The 20,462-nt window shown below is 30.7% G+C and overlaps 1 protein-coding gene across 2 annotated transcripts in view; it reads left to right on the top strand.

The window, feature by feature from the left end:
- The window catches only part of LOC111045126 (actin-binding LIM protein 3), a 95,249-nt gene extending 74,949 nt beyond the window's left edge, over positions 1-20,300 (top strand). The window contains exons 15-20 of one of the 2 annotated variants that reach the window (XM_039435743.1): positions 2,611-2,727; positions 7,065-7,156; positions 11,002-11,071; positions 13,544-13,584; positions 15,412-15,606; positions 17,278-20,300. In XM_039435743.1, the coding sequence (XP_039291677.1) occupies positions 2,611-2,727; positions 7,065-7,156; positions 11,002-11,071; positions 13,544-13,584; positions 15,412-15,606; positions 17,278-17,391 (629 nt within the window). In that variant the 3' untranslated portion in view covers positions 17,392-20,300. Of the gene's footprint in view, positions 1-2,610; positions 2,728-5,641; positions 5,725-7,064; positions 7,157-11,001; positions 11,072-13,543; positions 13,585-15,411; positions 15,607-17,277 lie in introns of both variants that reach the window. The other variant, XR_005572190.1, reaches the window with a different exon arrangement.
- Positions 20,301-20,462: the final 162 nt, after the last annotated feature.

Below are 20,462 nucleotides of genomic sequence, written 5' to 3'. Positions count from 1 at the left end.
AGTTACTTCAAGAAATGTAAAATAAATTTCCAAGACTATTTTTAAATGTTATAAAATAATAACAAATTATTTGAATTTTTCTACAATGAGGAATTCGTTCTCTATTGCCAAGTTGTCTACCACTTCATTATGATTCGTTGAAATAGTTTCTGACTGAAAAAAATTATAATAGAAAAGTTGTGGATTGAAGTAAAATACCAGAACTTTTGATTGGAACTGTACAAATTTCCATATTCCATTGGAGAACTCTAATACCAACAGATCTGTTAATAATTTAAATATTTATCAAATTTAAAACAATTGTTTCATTCATTGTGTATAGTTATCTTTCTACTCTTCAAATTATCCAATGTATAACAGAATTACTGATGAAAATCATACTTGTTTCAAGCTCAGTACACCATGCATTTATTCCTTTATTCTGTTCAACTGATTATGTTTTCAAGAACGGCTCATCATTTAAAGTTTTGTTTTTACAACTAACAAAATAACGTTTGCATGAGGAATGGTGCGTATCAATTGTGTTGAATGTTTGTCAAATTTTCCAATTAAAATTTGCTCTTCTTCATTAATCATTTCTGACATTTCAACCTTGTATCCAATGTAAAAATCCCATCATAATTTTAAGTGGCTGTTCATTTTTAACATGCATCTCTGCATGTAAGTTTGCAAGCTTTCGATATCATGCTGTAAATGTTTTCATTCATGTTTTTCTCATAATTATCAATCCAATTAAACAGGATTATGCATCAAGAAGGTTTGTTAGCACCTGTAAATAGGCTATAAGAGTACTTTTGTGATTAAGACTAGGTTTTAAGGGAAAAATTCGCCGATTTGCTGATATCAAAATAAATATGATTTTCTTTAAACGAATTGATAGATTGAATCACGGGAAATAGATTTTTGATCAAGTGTCTAGCCATCAATTCAACAATTGTTAATGCTGGGAGGGTACGGTATCTTCTCTGGTAAGGTCTAATACAGTAGGCCTACATAAAATTATTAGATATCTCCACGTTGTAAAGTAATGTAGATAAAATTATATTTTCTATATTTTTCAAGCCTTGTTGAACATTTCTTCTAAGTAGAAAACTTCTCCAGAAAATGAATATCTAAGAAACATGATATTGTTTCATGATTTCATGATATTCAATTTATGAAATTTTTTAACCTCTTTTCATGCTTTTATGTTGTTGATAACACACCGCAAACTCCCTTCTATGAAGCACGTCACACATAAGCATTTTGTTCTTTCACAAAACATTGGTATGCATACTCCAAGTGTATCATTGCATCCAATTAACCAATTTCTAGATACTTTATTTTCATCTTTCCATGCACAGAAAAAATTCCTTTAAAAATATAACTGTATGTAGCCCTTAATCCAAAGCCAATACTATGCATAATCATTCTCAAGTGAATCGATTGAGTTGAAAAAATAATAAAAATAATAATTAAATGCACACATTTAATAGGAATACAGGGATACAGGAATATCCTGTATGCTCTATGAAATGTTAATTACAATAAAATTTCATACAAAAATTCGAAACTATTTTCAATTTTCAAAATCAGAATCAATTTAATAGGAATGCACAGCAAATCCAAATAAGATTAAATCTAATAACGTTCAATCAAAATAATAATTTTGAAAATAGAGAAATAATATTAAAATACGTATAATTTCCTTCTGCAATATTTAAATTATTCCATGACCTTTGATTTAGTTGAATATTTTTGTTGGTGGCGTAGCACGACTAAATATTGACTTCAAGGCTTGAATGAGCCCCCTGCACACAGGGACATTTGTAGCGTCCACGGGAACGCGGAATTGAAATGTAGTGTACATTCTTGTTCCAGCCATTTCCAATTCCGCGTTCTCATAGCAGCTAGTGAATGCTACTAATGTCCCTGTGTGCAGTGTGCTAGAAGTATTTTTGTTGTTCAAACCAAATAAATAATTTATTTTCCAGACAGCTAATTGACACTAATTGTTAAAGATATATAAAAAATTATTTAGAGAAACAATGTAAAACAAAAAGATTGTCCGGTAAAAATAGTATAATGCTCAGTTGAAAGGTAGAATATCATTCATTTTGAAGGCTACAAATCGTAAGACAAATAATGAAGTAGGCTATTGAAAATAGCATAGGTTATCAGACTAAATGCCATGTTGGGTTTACGGTTTAAAAGATAGTAATTATATTACTCTAAAAGGCTTGAAATAGTTATTCTTGAAAATGAACTAGGTTAATAAAGAGATAATCGAGGAGGATTTTTAATCCAATAAATGTTATACTGGTTCGATTCTCGGTCTGGGCAAAATTTTAGGACAGTTTCATTCTACAAATTTCCTTCTGCTATCTCTTCGGTCAATATTTGCAGTAGCAGAAGTACTTAGCTCTATTTATAAAGCTCTCTTTTATTGGATATTTTAAAGAGTATTATACAATAATAATACTCCAGCAGTTTGTTTACTGTAATAAAATCTTCCATCTTAAATAGTATACTTTTGTAGTTGGAATGTAGAGTAATGAAGATTAGTGTTGAAAGATTAGGAATGGTTAGGAATGAATGAAGTACAAGAGATGAGTGCTCGGTTATGTTTAGCCCCCTCGCGGAACCTGGACGCGCCCCGGCCCTGGGAGGAAGACGACGAACTGGATCGTAGCTCAAGCTATCGCTCGTCGATGGGTCGATCAGTCGGTGCCATTCCCAGCTATAACGGTAAGCAACCCCCCACTTACCTCCACAATCAATCATCAGTCATTACATTTTAAAAGAATGTTGAAATCCAACTCCAACATACAACAAAGCTATGAATTGTTACAATAATTTATTGCACATTTCACCGAAAGCAATTTTCCTTAAATTTTCAATTTAATCCAATTTGATGGATATTACCAAATTTATTTTATTTTACTTTAAAATTATTCATCATAGAAAATATATTCATTATTTGAATGTTCTGTCATGAAATATACATCGGTCAGATGATCAATGTGACCATCAAAATGTCTGCTTAAATGATTCAAAATTTTAATTTGTGATAGCTCATATTGTCTTATATGACCATCTTTCACAGATACAACTAATTACCAAATAATAGTTTGAAAATTGATAAATCGCTCATAGTATGTGAAGAATAGTCGTTTTGTGTTTTACAATATTTATTCAGGGTATGCTAAACAGAATTATATTGGAATAACATGCGGTTTATCCCTTAATTTTTATCTGAATATTCTCGAAAAACTTGGGCCTATATCATTCATAATCTCATCATGTTTTAATATTGTTTTGATACTTCAAAATTATTCATATGAACATATTCAGAATGATTAAAATTTCTCTATACAAACGATTTTAATATTCTTACTTGATGATAATTGATTTACAAACTATTATCATAGTTTGAAAAGATCAGATGCTTTCTTATCTGTTTTTCATGATAATTTCAGCTCTCTATTGAGGCTAGATACACAGATTGATGATCACTCATAGGTTTACTGGATATTATATGTGGCTTAAACTGCATGCATTATTATAAAATTAAAAAAGATGAATATTTTACTTTACATAACATTTGGAAGCATGCTCTATTCTATTCTTTAGTGTAACTAATTCACAATGAAAAATATAATATTAGTATCTATTGTTGTAAGAATATAAATATTTCATTTATGGAAGAGCGTGCAATAAATCATCCATCATTTTTGCTGAATAATCACGTTCGTAGTTTTCAACTTTTAATTGAAATTTGTATCTATTGTTGTCAGAATATAAATATTTCATTTATAGAAGAGCGTACAAGGAATGAACCATCATTTTTCAAAATAATCACGTTCGAAGTTTTTAACTTTTAGTTGAAATTATTCTATGTTACCAAGCTAGATTTCAGTTGCCACTTTGTGATCAGACTTCAAGCACGGTAAGAAATGGCAAGCTTATCAGTTCGGTTTTCATGATAAAAGGCATGCAGTTTGCTGTTTTTTCATTTGCTTGAATGCAGGCAGTTCATTGCATTTAGCTATCATTTCAATTTGTTAAAAACATGGAAAATAGCATACAAGAAACTATACATTTTCAGATAGGTCTTGATCAATATTTATGGTACAAATAAATTAACAACCTAGATTTGTTCAATTTATGCAATTGAAAAAGTTATACAGCTATCAATAAAAAGTTATACCTACATCTATTAATATGAATTACTAATTAAGTTTAAAACCATTTCTAATCCATTATCTCGTCCAACTGGTTTTCCCATATCTTTGCTTGCCACTTGCCAATAATTGGATATTGCTGTATGTTTTATATGGAATGAGTAACGAAGTCAAGTATTCGCCATAAACTATATAAAACATTTGGAATACTTCTATCATTCTATTGACAACGGATTATAAATAGTTGTATCTACTGTTTATAAAAGAGCGGAATAGGCTTCAAAAAGCAACTTTGAAATTCAACTACATTCCTAATGTAGTTGACATTTAAATAACAGTTAAATGTAATTATTAAATCAAAATTAGAATCTTGGAAATACCATTCCATGCAATTTCCTTGCTAAATTCAGTTTCAATTTATCCATTTTTTCTACTATGTTTGATAAATTATTAACTTCCTGCTTCTATTGCATGTTGATTTGATATTTGTGTTACTTTTTGTAATGTGCATACCTAATATTGCAAGTTAGCGACTCCTACTCCATTGTATAACCCTTCATCCATTCATTCTTAATCATCTGATGAGCATTGTTAAAAGCAATAAATGCTGGTGTAATATTAGACTAAATTAATATTCATACTATTATTGAAATAGGCTTGGATGATATAAATTCAGTCATATTTTTATAAACTCTAGTAATTTAATCGACTCTGTTCTGTCATATTATGAACTCCATCTACTTTTTGTCTTTTATATTTTTTCGAAAAATTAATATTCCTCTGGTCTGTTATTTAATCTTCCTCTGGTTATAATCTCATAGAGTGTATTATTTGTGCAATGTAAATAATTTTTGAAGATTGTTATTGTTACTATTTTTGTTTTCAAGCAGTTGATACCGCGGTATTAGAAATTTTGTTCATTGAAAAGGTTGAAGTTGCCTTCCGGAAGGCTGGTTGAATTTCAATACTGGAAACATTACCTAATGTTTCAAGAAGCATGTTTAAAATCATTGTTCATGTTTTAGATGAATCCCATTCCAACCAACCAATACCTATTTAGAGTTTTACCGTCTCTCGTTGGCGTATGAAAGTGAACATTTTTGATAAATAATTATCTCCACATGTCACACCTTAGATTTTATATGCTTTATCCATTCTCTAGCACTATTCTTATGATTACCAAATTTAACATAATCTTCCAACATTATAATGACAAACCAAAGGTTTTTTGATATTTTATGATTTAATTGTACAGTACTTCTATAACGTATATAATAATTTTCCACACCTTAGATGTTTTTCATAGTATCCATTATTATCTACCACATATTGCATATTAGCAATGTACAATAATCCACCCACATTGTAATATCAAACCAATAGTTTATTGTTATTATTTTATAATTTAATTAGTGACGATGATGTGTAGATCGTAGCATAGCATACCTACTTAGCATGTGTGTTGTGTGGGTTAACAGTGGTCTCGTCCCACCACATGGTGCCCCGCCCTGGCTATGGACTGAAGAGCTCGACACTGCCTGTCTCGGCTCGCTATGACTCGGTGAGTGCAAACCAAATTGATCCTGGATCCTGAAGCCACAGGTAAGTGCCGATTTTCATTTTACGGGGACCCAACCGCTCAGAGATCTGTTGCTACTAGATGAGGTGAGTTTCGATTTACTCTCTTGAAGTAGTGTAAATGAAATGTAACGGTTTCAAAGATGTTTTTATTCTATCAAGTTTTAAATAAATTTTAATGAAATTACGATATAACAATTCAAAATTGTCATTCCCTAGTTGGATGAAGCTTTATTTTAACAAAAATACAAAATGATTTGTCCATCAACTTCATTCTGATTCTGAGTAATTCTAAAATTATATTTTTTTTGATGGATTTGTTGTAGTAAAAAATTGAGTAATTAATAAATTAAAAAAGGTCATTCTGAATTGATTCATAATAATTATAAAATTCAGTCCTTGATTTATTCCAGTCACGACAAAAATGGTTTCGTGTGATTTCTCCCGTATAGTGATTTTATTTCAACAAAAACAGAAAATAACTCATTCTTGAACTCCATTCTAATAAATTATTCAAGTAATCCTCTTTCATCGCTATTGAATTTATATTTCTTCAAAAGTATTGATGCGTCTTTAACTTATTTTTCAATAATCTATCTCATTTAACAGATTTGTAATTCTATCCCTGTATTTTCTCTCTTATTGGATGAACATTAACCTTTACCATTACATTTACGCTACTTCGGAAAAGACAGTGTTCGTTTAGCAGTGATAAACAGTGCAGCAAAAAAATCAAGGTCATCAGAGCTTCTGCAAATATACTCATGGTTGGTCACTATTTATGGCTAATTTACGACCATCTTGTTTCGAAATGGATCTAAATTGATGGGTCCAATTGTCCCAGCATAAGAATATTTTACACTATCAATTACTTTTTATTATTAATTTGAAACTTTTTTTAAAACCTTGAGGAGACGAACAGACCATGTAGGGTTTGTCAAGTTCATAATTTTTAATCAAAGATTCAAAATATCAAATCATCCGTTAATGATGGGAGTCATAAATTATGATCTTAATGGAACTGATCCATACTTTTGTTACTGTTTAATGTAGTAAATGTTCAGTCATTTCACACTCAGTCTGAAGACGTCAACACACCAAGGTGTAATGTTCTTCACTAACTAGTGATTCAATAATTTCAACTATAAACTTACCAAAATTAAACATTGATGCAGTTCATAAATTAAAAAAATATTGAAGGTTCAATATTTTTTTAGAATTATAACTTGACACCATGAGTATATTTAGGAAGTTGCAAGTTGCGTTGGGTGGGGGGGGGAGCAGTTGAATGGAGTAAATGTGTGATTGGTTGTGTGGTTGCAGTGGTGAGTGCCTTGAGGCATGTGCCCAAGCCTGGCTACGGCCTGGCGCCACGCTCTCACACCTTCAGTTCGACAGCCGGCACCACCACACCTGTGAGTACAACATAGCCAACAATCAACAGTCATATACAGCAATGAACTGTAATGCAGGAATTGTAGGCCCGGCCACACAGAGACCTGAGATTCTATAGTTTTGTATATCTATATCTTGGGTAGTTCTCCAAAGAATACTGTATAGAAACCTTCAGGATAGCAGATCGCTCTCTATGTGGCCGGTTCCTCAAACAGTAGAAATTATTCAATTCCACTGTAATTATTTGAAAGGCTGCTGAGTGGAGATATATTTATCAAATTATTGTTTAATTTATTATTTACCACATAAATCTCATTGAACTATCTGATTTCTATATCAACTATAATTCAGTCACTTGAAACTATTCAATTTCAACACAAGTATTTGAGAACTTGTTGAATTATCCAGCATATATTCATTATTCATATAATTAAGATTATTATCCATTATTGTAATGTATTGACAAAATTATAGAAATATTTAGAATAAATATAAGTGAAAATTCCACTCAAATTAAAGGCTACTGAGTGGAGATATATTTATCAAATTATTGTCTAATTTATTATTTACCATATAAATCACATTTGAACTATCTTTCTATATCAACTATAATTCAGTCACTTGAAAGTATTCAATTTCACCATAAATCAAATCACCATAAAACTCTCTTCAGCCAGCTACAAGTATTTTGTTCTATTTCATAACAGTTATGTTACAATATTCTGAATTATCTATTACATGTCTATCTATTTACAGGCTTGTCATAATAAATATTATTCCAGTATTATTATAATTTGTGAAGTAGACGAGAAGATTTCATTGACAGAAATTCTTCATTACACATTTTTGTGTGAAAGAAAGAAAGTAGTCTACTACTTATATTTCGTGCTTTGTGTAATCTAGAATGTTGAAGAAAGCCTTGAAGGAGTAAGATGTAGTTGAAGAAGGAAAAGAATAGCTTTTAATATTTCTAAGTTTTCTGTAAAAGCTGATTCTGAGTTTAATAAAATTAATTCTCAGTCTCTCTCTTTGTTTTTCTATGAGTAACTAAGTTATCTTGATATTAATTGTTTTATATATTTACAATACAAATGATACTAATGTAATAGCCTAACATTGGAAGATTAAATAATAAGATAGTCCTTGTGTTATTTTTCTTTCAAATGAAATTTATTGATGACAAAGTCCAAGATAAGGTTAGAATTTCATGTGTACAATTTTTATAAAATTTGGTCTAAAATAAACATGAAAACTATAAATTTCTAATTTAGATGGCTTCAATTAATAAATTGATTAGAAATATTCCACTCAATTACCAATTGTAATGAAGAATAATGAGTTATTTAAGAAAATTTGGAACCATCAAGAAACACAAACTTGTAAACACTAAAGCTCAGCTGACGAGGTTTATCCTTATTGAACTAAGGATGTGGCTATATTATGTTATAACTATTTTTGATGGTGTATTTTGGGCTGTACTTGTACATTACATTATTTATCCATTCAATGAGTATGGAATTTATTACAGCAAAGGTAACTATTGCAATATTTGTTCACTATAAAACTTGGAAAAAATCAATAAATTGCTCACTCTAATATAAGATTAGAGGCGTATAGATATAGAGATATGAGGCGAATCAATAATATTATTACGATTGATTGAAAAATAAAATTAATTGTAATAACCAATTTTATATGTAAAACTGGAAGAGACTTATTGATTCAAAACGTATTTGCTTGTTTGTCTGTTTCAAGCTGAATTCAAAACTCGCTTGTTATGATATGGATTATTTTATATATTTACAATACAAATGATACTAATGTAATAGCCTAACATTGGAAGATTAAATAATAAAGCTGGCCACTGACGAGCGTTCCAAACGGCGTGGCGCGGCGCGATGTCACTCCAGCTGGAACGATCCAAATCCGTAAATATTTTGTGGGTCAATTCACGAGCACTCCATTCCATCACTCCAGTAGTTGATGGTTTGTGATCAAGTATGGACGAGGAAACTTCTCCTGATTTCAACAGCTGTGTGTTTGTACGTAAAAAGAAAAAAACCCAAACGGAAATAGGTGAAACGTTTATTTTCGAATAGGCGGAATCACACGCATCTGAATTTATTTCAAGATCTTAGTGTCGAACCTTCGGACTGGAAGAATTATTTGCGTATGGATGAAGATACCTACAACCATTTACTTCGTTTGGTAACACCGATGATTACAAAGAAAGATACAGTCATGAGACAGTGCATTCAATCCCGGGATCCCGGTCCATTTTTGATACCTAACAATCCCGGGATTTTTTAGCGTCAATCCCGGGATTTTCGGGATTGAAAACCTGAAATTGTGAATCATATTTTTCCAAAAACAATTCAATATGGAATTTATTCATGGTGATGAATATGAGTTTCTATAACTAATTTATTGTTCTAAGTGTTTGACTAATTTATTATTTCACAGGCACAGTCTACAGTTGCATATACATAATAATGATTGTATACTGAAGCCTACTCTTTACTGGCTTAATAGAATTCGCATTATTAGTTCGCATAATTGGCAGAATGGTTGTTCATTGGTTGTTATGCCTCTTTGTTTCTGTTTACACAGCACCACAATTACCAGTCTAGACGGCGCAATATTTGCAATAGTGCTGATGGCATTTCCTTGAAATGCATTCCGAACTTTGAAAAGACTTCAGAAATCAGAAATAAAAAAGCACTAACGATTCACTCTCTGTCTAATTATTCCTCTCCTCTTCTCTTCCTCTATCATAAGTAGAATATCTAGTTGAAGAAGGAAAAGAATAGCTTTTAATATTTCTAAGTTTTCTGTAAAAGCTGATTCTGAGTTTAATTAATTCTCAGTCTCTCTCTTTGTTTTTCTATGAGTAACTAAGTTATCTTGATATTAATTTTTTTATATATTTACAATACAAATGATACTAATGTAATAGCCTAACATTGGAAGATTAAATAATAAGATAGTCCTTGTGCTATTTTTCTTTCAAATGAAATTTATTGATGACAAAGTCCAAGATAAGGTTAGAATTTCATGTGTACAATTTTTATAAAATTTAGTCTAAAATAAACATGAAAACTATAAATTTTTAATTTAGATGGCTTCAATTAATAAATTGATTAGAAATATTCCACTCAATTACCAATTGTAATGAAGAATAATCAGTTATTTAAGAAAATTTGGAACCATCAAGAAACACAAACTTGTAAACACTAAAGCTCAGCTGACGAGGTTTATCCTTATTGAACTAAGGATGTGGCTATATTATGTTATAACTATTTTTGATGGTGTATTTTGGGCTGTACTTGTACATTACATTATTTATCCATTCAATGAGTATGGAATTTATTACAGCAAAGGTAACTATTGCAATATTTGTTCACTATAAAACTTGGAAAAAATCAATAAATTGCTCACTCTAATATAAGATTAGAGGCGTATAGATATAGAGATATGAGGCGAATCAATAATATTATTACGATTGATTGAAAAATAAAATTAATTTTAATAACCAATTTTATATGTAAAACTGGAAGAGACTTATTGATTCAAAACGTATTTGCTTGTTTGTCTGTTTCAAGCTGAATTCAAAACTCGCTTGTTATGATATGGATTATTCAAATTAATGTTTATGCTTTGAAATATAATTGTAATCAAGTGAATTGAATTGAAGATAATACTTTCATTCAATTTTGTTAATGCCTGGTGGCTATATGACTTATAGTGGTCAAGGCTCCTCTTAGAGTTATCAAGTCTTCATTATTATTGAAAGGTACAGTTTCTTGATAACTTCAGTAACCAATACCCAAACCATATCTAATATTATTCTGTTTGTGTTTTGCAGGGTGATTTTTCATTTAGTGGATTAGGAGAGAAAACTCACAGTACTGATTTCAGTAGCGGAAAATCAGATAGTAAGTACAAATAGTATCTATTCATTTCTATCCAAGCTTGATAATATTCGTCACATTCATGCCGTAGTTTTATATTGAGATCCATCAATTGTTAGATGTTTGCAAACAATACGAACTCTTATTCGAATTTAACCTTGTATTCGAAAATTCCCACGAAATTGAGAAAATTAAGTGGTAAAGTTACAAAAATTGAGGCAGTGTGAACTTTCCTCACTTTTCTAACACACAGTATAGACTTTTATCGCTTAATAAGTTATGAAAATATTCGCTCAGCCCTAAGCTTGCTGAATCCCATGCAATGCCAATGTTAAAAAGCCATACCACGCACATAATACTAAAAAAAACTTATAATGAAGCTTTCCAGCATCTTGTAATGGAAGATCTATAGTAAATTAATTTACCAACTATTGATAAAAGCGTGATCCACGCGATAAATGACTGAATTTCATAAAAGAAACAAGGTCTTCAGAAAAGTGATATAAAATTGTCCACGTAGAATAATCTCCATAAAATTGACATCTTATTTGCATTTGAACATGTGTATACTAGGCTATTTTTATATCTGTCTCATCAATATTATTTTTAAATATAATTTCGTGTTAATCGACACAACACATCCACATTACGGTTCTACAATGCAAACCCCTTTCAATTTGTTGTTGATGATTGTTCCATGATAAAACCTTATTTGGTTGTTGTTGGGTAGAATTGATTTGTAATGTATGTGTTTTTGGATTATTGTAGATATACGTTAATCGGCCAAAGAATCTTCACCTTCATTCAACTGTAAACTGACTTTAATCTAACAACAATTTAACATTCAAATAACTGCGGTTATGGAAATAATGTGGCATGTGGGAATGTTATTTTATAATTATTCTCATCGTTCAATTCCCAAATTGGGCTGGAATATAATGTGGGTGTTGATACTCATTCGAATTGTCGAAGTGAGAGAGATAACCCGTCATGTTGGGACGCACGATCATATGCAGTGTGAACCCTCACATCTATTCCAAAGCATATGGTTCGTGCACATGCAGTGTGAACGCAGCCTAAGGTTGAGTCACCCGAAAACATTCTTCTTCAATAATAATTCTGTGGACTAGAGTTCGATTACAGTATATGAAATTGCCCTTCCCCATAAATATATTGAAAATAGTTCCTATAGATATTTGAATTATGTTAATTGACCCAGTAAATGAAAGTAATTATTGATAAGGGAAGTTGATTAACCGCCTAGTGCTTTTCTATCAATCATTAACAGTCTCTGATACCATTGAGTTGTTTGTTACGAGTAAAATATCAATGGTGCGCGGTTGATGAAGGGCATAAATAGCTTTATGCTTTGGACGCTATTTTCGACAAATAAACATTGAATCCTTGCCAAATGAATTAGTTTCCTTGATTAATATTCCAAATTCAATTTTTTTGTGATTATTTTGGTATCAAAATTTATGTGTTTGAAAGTGCTGAAGAATCATAACCTTTTTTGGACTAATTTGCAATCAAAATTCGGGAATGGAATAGTAAGGCATATAAGCATGTTTTTCCATCTCCAATAATTTGATGATGATGTGCTTCATCATTGTTGAATACATAAATAATGAATAAATTGTTCCGAAAAATCGAAAAACATAAAAATTGTACTGTACCAAAAACTCGAAATACAGGTTTGAGCAGTAAAGTATGGATAATTTTAAATAAATGTCATGGGCTTATTCGTCAACAGAGCTCGAATTTTATTTTAACAATGTGTAGTTCAAATGTTGCTATTCCAAGTAAAAGCAAAACATTTCATTTTCCACATACCTAATAAAAAAGTGAAATAAACGGTGGTATTTTTCATCCAAACACTTCTGTAAACGTTCTGTGGACTTCACCTAAGGATTTCATGCAGAAACACCAGGATTTCTCGTTTTACAGTTCCTTCATGCTACGTAACGTTCAAGTGTGCGTGGTTTGCTATGTTGACTTGAGTATTCACGTGATATGCTTGAGACGACTATGGACCATTTCCAAAAAAGTTTACAGAAGTGTTTAGGTGAAAATAGTTGTTATTCAGCACATTTTGTTATTTATCCATAATCAATGAAAACTTTCTTTAAATTTCCCCCTTTTCACGTGTGTAATGGCAACGTTCAAGCTACATATTGTAGAGATAAAAGTTGAGTTTGGTTCAAAAATAAGTTTGTGACAGTTTTTTCAAATTATCCATACTTTTCTCCCCCAACTCTGTAGTATCGAAACAGCAAAAAACATTAATATTGAAGTCAATTGGATGGCAATTCTTTCGACCAATTAGGTACTATTTCAATGTTTATCTGCTGAAAAATAGTAGTTTTACTCATTTTAATTGGCGCACCGCTGCAATTTGACTCTGTGTTTGCATTCAAATGAATGGTATGACAGACTGTTAAGAAGTCGTAGCTTATAGCTTGCCACTCACCAGTCTATGTCTATCTTTCCTCACAGTTTCTGGAGGCTCGATATCCGACGTCGACCGAAGGATCCTGGTATGTATTGCCTCCTTGGCTCCATTGGCTTGCCTCCTTCTCAACTCCGCTACTCAATTTCGCAATGCATGTCATATTTTTCCACTTTATTTATTTAATAATTCAGGGACTGAATAATATTGTAGACTGGAGAAAGAAACAGGTTTGGAGCAAAAATGTTTTTCTCCCGAAATATCATAAATATAAAGATTTGTATTTAAAAAAATATATATAAAAACTAATTAATGTGGTGGAAGATATTCAGGGAATCGTTTGGCTCCGTAGTTGCATTGATAAGTTTTCGCTCAGATAAGTTGAGATTTATTCGCCTGCTATTACCGTGATTCCTTCAAGAGCCGACTTTACTTAATATCAATGAGTTGGAAAAGCTTACAATTGGTTCGGAACCCATCTGAAGATAAGTTGAGATTTATTCTCCTGCTACTCCCGTGACTCCTTCAAGAGCCGACTTTACTTAATATGGAGTTGGAGAAAGCTTACATTTGGTTCGGAATCCACCTAAAGCTGTTGGTCCTTTCATCTCTCGTCATCCTTCCAATTACCCACGCACAAGCCTTGAGTGGGCATCACCCTCTGCTAAAAACTTACTGTATCTCACTAAGTTCCTCATCAGGTTTCTCTGTAGATATATAGATTGTTTGTTAGCTATTGATTAATAAAATAATTACAATTAAAAAAAAAAGAATCTGTACGTTTCTAAAGCTTTTACAGTATCTTATGTATTATAATCGTATGAATTTTCCGTTAGCTTTTGTTTGATATTTTGAATAACTGCTGGTGATAGGTCTTTCAATTCAACTTACAATCTAATAGAATTCATCATTTTCCTTTTTCTCAAATACTAACATAAAGGACCAAGTCGCCTGCATAGTTTATTCTTTTACACTGTCGAAAATTCTGTAGAAAAATATGTTTTCCTTAGTTTTGGTGTTTCTACCGGAATCAAGCATGCGTTGTAGTTTCGAAATTTTTATATAATTTATTTAGAAATTGATTTTCTTGAATATTATTTCTCATTGCAGAACAATCATATCACTTTGTATTATTACAGTCAAAAATAATCATCTACCAAAACAATTTTGTAACCAAGCAATTACTATTACTATTCACTGTATTAATATTTTCAATGTAATTATGTTATCCGTTCAGTTAATTCTCTTGGTTTCTGTAGTGTTGGTTTATAAACTTGGTTTTTATAATTCTATTTTATACACTTAGGCCTATATAGTTGGTTTTTTATAATCTTTGTTATTATTTGGCTTCTTTATTAAGTTTTAGAGTAGTTAGATCTAGCTCTAGAGCTTAATAACTTACATAATAGTTTCAGTTTAACTTCAATTCAGTTGAATGTTTTCGTTTGTGAGTATTTGTTTGGTGCCACTGTTGTTTTATCACATGTTCCATTATATATAATACTATTAATTATTCAGATAAATCAATAGTATTTTTTTATATACGAGTTTTCCAAGGTGAAAATTATTTGAAAATATTCAGATTTTTCCATTTGTGTTAATAGTCTGATAGAATGCACCAACTTGACAACAATGCTATCCAATGGAGATTGTTTGGCGTTAGTCGCACTATAGTTGGATTAATATAGCCTACGTTATTTTATTGTGAAACCAATCTGCAACAATTCTACAACTAATACACTTTTTTTGAAAAAAAATTATGTATCTCCCAATCAATAATATGAATTAAAATAAAAAGTGGTAGTATTCCAAAACAAATATTCCTAGCAAAAAATTGCTAATATTTCACTAGAATTTAGAAAAATTGTGATATTTTTTGAAATATTCTGATTTTGTTTTTGTGTTTTATTGACAGTCTGGTGAGATGCACAGTTCTTCGACGTACACCGGCTGCTTAGGCTACCCTCCCTCCGCGTCCCCCCACATCCGCCGCTCCCTGCCCAACATGATGGCCCCCGCCTCCAACGAACCCCCCAAAATCTACCCCTATCACCTGCTGCAAATATCCAACTACAGGCTGCCGGCCGATGTTGACAGATGTAATCTTGAGGTCAGTAAGATCCAATCTCATTAAAAACTATTAACCCATTCAATCAATTTTCTCAATACAGTATTATTATAAATAGTCTACATTCACTATATTTATAGTCTAGTTGGTGGGAGGGGGGATTCCAAATATGTTGTATAATAATATTGTATATTATACAATATTATTGTATTTCGTATTCGTGTATCATGTTTTTGGAAATAAATTTGAATTGAATTGATTATTCAATTCTCATTCATAAAGAATCAAACCTCAAGATTAATATTGATAGTTGATAGATCACATTAATTACAAATACACTGACAAACTATAGTCAGATTCATTTAAAAATTGTCAGCACTCCTTACAAATAGCACAGAAGCTTCCCATTCAACCAAAGCTGACCGTTTGAAGTGAATGTCAATATAGATAGTTGACTCCCTGTTGTAGTACAAATAGAATTTATCATATTTTCGTTGCACCAAAATCAAAAGATAAAAAACCAATGCAGGAGTGGTTTGATAGTTCTTTTGTAAATCAAAATAATTGAAACCATCAATTCAAAACGAAATTATGAATAGAATTTAGTTGCATAAAGGGAAGTGAATAAGACATGGAACACATTAGATAGATTATTAGATGTGATGGTACATTTTGTATGGAAAGAATCAAGAGAGTTCGTAATTATTAGAAATTGCTTTGAGAACAAGCATTTTCTCAAGCTAGATTCCAAGGAAGCTTTTATTATTTAGTCGTTTTCCAGGAAACAGCCACGAAAGAATTTTTCTCGACGGTTCTATATCCCCCAAAACCCCTAAAATTTCGGACTTTTTTAAATTTTTCCATTCAATCTCGAAAACGGACTTTTTTATCTATACTAGAAAAATATCAAAGTTGTATAGAGTAGAAGTGGTAGGTTTGCATAATTTTGAAAAACCCTTAGAAAATACCCCTTTTTTGAAAATTCGTAGCTCCGGAACAAAAAATGGTAGAATTCTGCGCGACCACTAAATTTCTTGGAATTTCTATTATCTTTAATTTTGTAGAGAATGATTTTTCTCCAAAAACTCGAAGTTTTCGAGATTGAATGGAAAAATTTTAAAGAAGTCCGAAATTTTAGGGGGTTTTGGAGGTGAAGCCGCCCTCTGGCGTGTCAGCAAATTTCAGATTCGAATTCAGTGCCCCAAAATACATATAGAACCGTCGAGAAAAAATCTTTCGGGGCTGTTTCCTGAAAAACGACTTCCTGATTGTTTACAGATTAGTAGCATATTAAAGTGTAAGTTTTGAGTTAGAACGAATTTTTAGAAAGTTTACTGTAAAGTCTACTACCAGTTAACCTCTAAAACTCAGGTGTTTACTAGGCCTATAATATTCGTTTATAATCGAGGTTGTCTTGCCTTTCCTTTCATAATTCTGTTTTGAATCAAGTGTTTAATTATTTTGATTAACAAAAGAGCTGTCAAGCCACTTCTGCATTGGTTTTTTATCTTTTGATCTTGGTGCAGCGAAAATCTCTTGATAAATTCTATTTGATGAAAATGGAAAGTTGATAAGCTATCTAGCAACAGGTCTTGAGTATTTTCCTCATATTCTGCTGAATAACTGTTGTGAATTGAATATGATGTTCTTTTATTTTTTTGTAGCGGCGATTATTGCGTTTCAATATAGTTTTATGTTGTGTGTTGTTTGTAGCGACATCTATCTGAAGCGGAGTTCGAAACTCTGTTCCACTGCAGCCGGATGGACTTCTACCGCATGCCACAGTGGAGACGAAACGAACTCAAACGACGCGCCAGGTTATTCTAAGCCATTGCTTTGCCTCTCCACTTCAACGTCTTCAGCATCACAATATTCACGTCGTTCGTTCCGGCTTACTGTGGCATACCCTTATAACAAACGTTTGCCATAATATTGTATCAATATCTTCCATTAAATAGAATATTGTAATTTAAAGATTAATAGATTATCATATATGAAGAACTGTAAAAGAAAAATCATATATTATGTAGAAGAATAAATTATTAATCAAATGATGATGTAAAATTTGCTACAAAACTATATTTGATAGACTTATAATATTCAACCAATTGCGGCAGCTAAGATACCCTAGTTTTCAAATTATATGATGCAGCTGATTTTTCAGTATTGTTTAACATAAAAGTTTAGTGGATATTGGTTTATTTAATCCTACTTTGTAGCTGCAGGATAATTTCTTTACTTGCATTCTTCAACTACTTTAGCAGCCTAAATTAATAGCAATTCAGTTGTGTATTTTCTGAACATATCGATTTGAATATATTATTTTTGAAATATTAATTGATATTGAATTGAATGTTTTATTCGGCAGGATTAATTTTCCACCGTAGGTAACCAAATTCCTAGCAATTGGATTTTTATTACTTGATTTAATTGTATAATTATAAAGTTTTGAATGTTGATGTAATTTGTAGTGAGCTGTGAAAAACTTATTATATCAACATGCTTTTAAATGTTCTAAAATCTGAATTTATTCCAATTTCTACAATTTTAATAGGGAAATGGAGACTATAGTAGTTTCGAATAACTTGGATTGTTATCAATACTTCCTCTGGTATTGCTCAGAAAATATTTATAACAGTAGCCTAGCTAACTTTGTTAATTATAAAAGTCTAAACTTCTTTCTATAACAGATGAATTTCATCTACTTACAATCGTGTCATATTTTAATTCACATTCTCATGAAAAATTAAAAATTGATTTATTGTCTTTGAAATCTACTGAACTACTTGTCTGATAAGTTGTTAATGAAGACTTCATAATTATAGACTGATTCTCATTTATTCAGAGATGAACTAGATCAATTGATAACTAAAAACTCTTGTCATTTGACACGTATATTTTCCTGTTGAAGTTTATAGTAAAATGTAATAAGAAAAATTACAATTTAGACATAGAATCTGAAACAATAAGGTCACCAAGTTATATTTTATTAAATGAATTTCTCATACGAAAATAAATCAATTTCTTAGAATTAGAGAATCACCCTCTCATAATTTGGTTTCTAGAATTGAATTGAAATGTAATTGAAAATGGTGCTAACATTAAGTGGGATTGGAAAGTCTCATTTAAACTTTGAATGTTCGTCATTGTCATCTTTTAAATATTTTTATTTCTAGAGATCAATCGAACTATTTGACATGTCGATCCTTTCAAATAATAATACCTACCATAAGAGATCCATGAATCTTGGAATTTGTTGAGAATTCTTTACTACATATATGATTTCAAAATCTGTCAGTTTCAAAGCATTGTCTATGAAAGACAAAACGTCTGCAAAACATTTTCTAAATTATTAATTCATTTATTTAGACTGACGAGTTTCAAGCAGTTCTTCCACTGCCATATTTACTGATAAAATTTTATGTACTACAATTCCAGCTCGTTAAAAATTCATTAATAAAGTTGGAACTGGCAAGGCTTTGTACAATTTTCTAATGTTACATTGTAATCGGAATGGAGTATATAAACAGTAGGCTACTTCATCCTCTCTGCTTTGGAGCGTTGCTATAATAATTTATTATGAATATTCAACTGTAAATATTATTTCAATATGAATAAATCGTTAATGATTAGTTTGATTGTATTATTATTAAGTAATAACATTGTAGTATTGTAATATAATTTACTTTAGGGCACATTATTGAAGCATTTAATTCGTCGAGCTGTGTAATATCGTTTCAAATTAGCTTTGGCGGCTTGTATAAACTTAGTATAGTTGACTCAATATTTTTATTATTTGCTAATAAATTATCATACGATAATTTGTTGAAAAAATGTTGCTTTCTATCTCTTTGGTCTTTAACTTTGGTAGCTATTTTACAACTCGGTTCTCCTGGGAACAACGTGATAATATCCTACGATGAGTTATTTTATTGCTAAGTTATTAAAATTGTGGAATAATTACAATGAAAACAGTAGAATGAGTGACCTCAAATTGGTAAGGAAAACTCAATTTGATCCTATTTTTGTTTGATATCTTTTGAGTAAGTAATATTGTGAAATATTAAGTTTGATTATGACTTCATTTTAGTTTCCTTAAAACTGCAGCTATATTTACGTTACAACCAGATTATTTTATCATCCCACATATTATTAGAGTATATTGCCTCTATGTATAATATTGACGGCAATTCATAGCTATTCAAATTTAATCCTTATATTTTAACAAGAGATAATCTCTAAATCATTCAAGTTATTAATAATTTTGCGATTTTTAATTTTATTGAATAATCTAACAATGATTTTAATTTTATTAGCCTATCAGTTGGTTGGATTTCAATATTGGTAGCTTATTATTTTTTATATACTGGTAACTGTATGATTCAGTGGTAACTAATTGTAAGTTCTTCTCAAGAAATTGAATGTTAGCTCAAGTATTATGTTTCATATTATATCTACAGAAATTATTCTCAATTTTGTAACATTTATTTTCTATCATACGGAATATAATAATGATGAACTTTTTTGTGTAATTAATTACTCTACCAAAATAGTCATGGAGCAGCTTCAGACTTAATTTGCTAAAATTATTTCATTGTCATTTAATACTTCAATACTTACAATATTCTGCTTTTGTATATTCACGATAAAATTTTGAAATATACTGTATATAATGTATTATCCTACTCTGAAAATTGTCTCCATATGCAAAATATTAAAGTAATCTGCACAAACTGTCCTGACATTTTTATTCATTTTTCCTCTCATGAAATTTGAATATCTTGAAATTCTATCAACATTCAACAAATATATTGATCAGCTTTATGATAACGTTAATTAAGCCCGTTAATACAAACTTTATATCAGTCTTGCATGATTACGCCAGATTGATATAATGA

This window comes from Nilaparvata lugens, chromosome 1, assembly GCF_014356525.2.
Source record: "Nilaparvata lugens isolate BPH chromosome 1, ASM1435652v1, whole genome shotgun sequence".
In the NCBI taxonomy this organism is placed as follows: Eukaryota; Metazoa; Arthropoda; class Insecta; order Hemiptera; family Delphacidae; genus Nilaparvata; species Nilaparvata lugens.
This window is presented reverse-complemented; position numbering and strand designations above follow the sequence as displayed.